Below are 2,342 nucleotides of genomic sequence, written 5' to 3'. Positions count from 1 at the left end.
AAATATAATATTAAAATAACCCGATGGCACTATGCCCTGTGGTACAACAAGTTGAATTCTGAAAGAAAAAAAAACAATGTATAGTCTGCAAGTTCCTTATGAAGCAAGCTCTGTGCCTGACAACACATGAAATTCAAAAACCTGCAAATAAAATCTTGGAACTAATTTCAGAACAGAAGAACATGATTGCTGGCTAAGTAAAAAAAATGATACTTTGTTTAAATACCTAGTCTCTAGTAAGATGGTGCCATGCAGATGGAAAAAAATGGCAAAAAGAAAATTCACCTTCAAGGAAAATTTGCTGTAACCTTTAAGTTTCCTAGGAATGCCATTTTAAGCACAGATAGCCACTGAGTATTTCCTCTTTTTCCCCACTTGCCAAACTCTAAAACTCCAGGGCCCTATTTTAAAAACTTCTGACTTATCAAACAACTGTCAATATTTGGTAATAATGATGACCACTAATTCCTGCACAAGACACAACCTTCAGATATACTAATTCCCCAAGTGCAAATTAGCTTAGGAAAGAAAGATAAATACCTGAGGAAAAGAAGCCCGCAGAGGAAGCCAACAGCTGAGGGCTACCACACCTGCTAATTTTTGTTGCGTTGTAAGAGCTGTATACAATGATAAAGCACCTCCCTAAGACAAACAGATAATAAATATTAGAATGGTAATGGTAGTGTTGCTTTTAACACTTGTTTCAAGATCTCTGGTTTCTCCCTTAAAGATCTTTTTCTATTCCAATCAATTCTTCCTTAGAATCAACACTAAAACCAGTACTCCTGTACGTTTATTTTGCTTCCCCCCCACCCAAAGTCCATGTGATCAATCAAGAAGTAAAACATTAAATTTACTGTAACAAACAGCTAGGAAAAACCAAACAAAACAGGAAATAAAGCACTATCATTCATGACAATATTATCACTACTTTAGCATTAATAAGTTCATGCAGACTGGGGAGTTGGTGTATGGATCTATTCATCTATTAACCTACCTACCCTACAGATGTCTTACAAGTATGAAGGAAAGAATTTCCCAAATAAATCCAAGCCATCAAATATCTACCAAATTAAAGTTAAATTAAAAATACTAGCAAGATTTTCAAGCAAAGCTATGTAAGTTACATGCATAAAGACTCTACGAAGACTTTTAATTTTAGTACCTTTTTCCACCTGTATGTTCATTTTCCAGTGAATAGTAACTATTTGCATAAAATTAAAAGACTTCATTTGTTAAGACAAAGGAAAACTGACACCTTAAAATTTTAGAAGCATCTAACATCAGCTCTTTTCAATTCAAGTGTCTAGATTTCCCACATCAGGAAAACTTAAGTCGGTTCCCCAGAAAAAGACAGTTCTTTCCAGCAACACCTTACCTGAGAAAAGCCGCCCAGAATAATTCGATTAGAAGGAATTCCATTTTTAACTTCTTGATCTATCAGTGCTTTAACTGCAACATAAATAAAGGCCAGTAGTTACAAATCACTTCATTCTGTAAAAAGTCCAGAACAGAAAAGAGACCCTCTCCCTGATGTGAAAAGAAAGATAAAGGAAAATACAGTGTGCTAGACGTTAAAAAGTATCAAAAGATCTAAAGCACGATCAGAAATTCCAGTGCCACTGTACCATTTCAAAGTGAAAAACATGTAATTAAGTTTCACAAAAGCTCCACTGCCAGGAAGATGGTATCCTCCTTCTAACTACCCAGAATCAAAAAAAAAGAAAGAGTACACCAGCTCCCATGTACACATTATATTTGAGAGTATAAAGTGTTTGTACTGGAAAATTACTCTACTTACTCAAGAAGTTTAAAAAAAAACAAACCACAAAACAAACAACGCACTTAGCAAAACTTTGATCAGCAAGAATACAATTTATACATATTACTTTCTCTAATAACTTTGGTTTTGGAAAATCTGTTTCAGACTAATAATTAATTTTTAAGAATCCAGGGAAGTACTTTTAAGACATACAAAGTATCCCTAAGCATACCATTCTCTGCTGCCTGCTTGATCCCAGCTTCGTCTTCCTGTGAATCTGGAGAAAGTCCAATGATATCAAACCTTACAAAAATATCAACAAGAGCATTACTCATTAGAGCACCCATTCCACTTCCTTAAAACACAAATAATGAAATTGGGATGTTTTCCAGATAGCAACATTAGCTGACATATTATGCAGCACCAACCACACACAAATTACAAGAAATAGCAGACGATCTGTGAATGTGGCTAAAAATCTAGATCTAGTCAACAAAGCTTTTCCGAGTTTTTGTATCTTCTGCATTTACTGCAGATTAACCAGCTGAGTTTTGATATTTGCTCCAAAAAGATCAGCAGG

At 34.8% G+C, this 2,342-nt stretch overlaps 1 protein-coding gene across 1 annotated transcript in view; it reads right to left on the bottom strand.

The window, feature by feature from the left end:
• Positions 1 to 540: 540 nt before the first annotated feature.
• The window catches only part of LOC104467113 (acyl-protein thioesterase 1), a gene marked incomplete at both ends in the record, with an annotated part of 6,881 nt that continues 5,079 nt past the window's right edge, over positions 541 to 2,342 (bottom strand). The window contains 3 exons of the mRNA XM_010080752.1: positions 541 to 642; positions 1,379 to 1,452; positions 1,995 to 2,065. Coding sequence (XP_010079054.1) covers positions 541 to 642; positions 1,379 to 1,452; positions 1,995 to 2,065 — 247 coding nt within the window. The remainder of the gene's footprint in view (positions 643 to 1,378; positions 1,453 to 1,994; positions 2,066 to 2,342) is intronic.

The sequence above is a fragment of the Pterocles gutturalis genome, unplaced genomic scaffold (assembly GCF_000699245.1).
Source record: "Pterocles gutturalis isolate BGI_N339 unplaced genomic scaffold, ASM69924v1 scaffold36774, whole genome shotgun sequence".
NCBI lineage: Eukaryota > Metazoa > Chordata > Aves > Pterocliformes > Pteroclidae > Pterocles > Pterocles gutturalis.
This window is presented reverse-complemented; position numbering and strand designations above follow the sequence as displayed.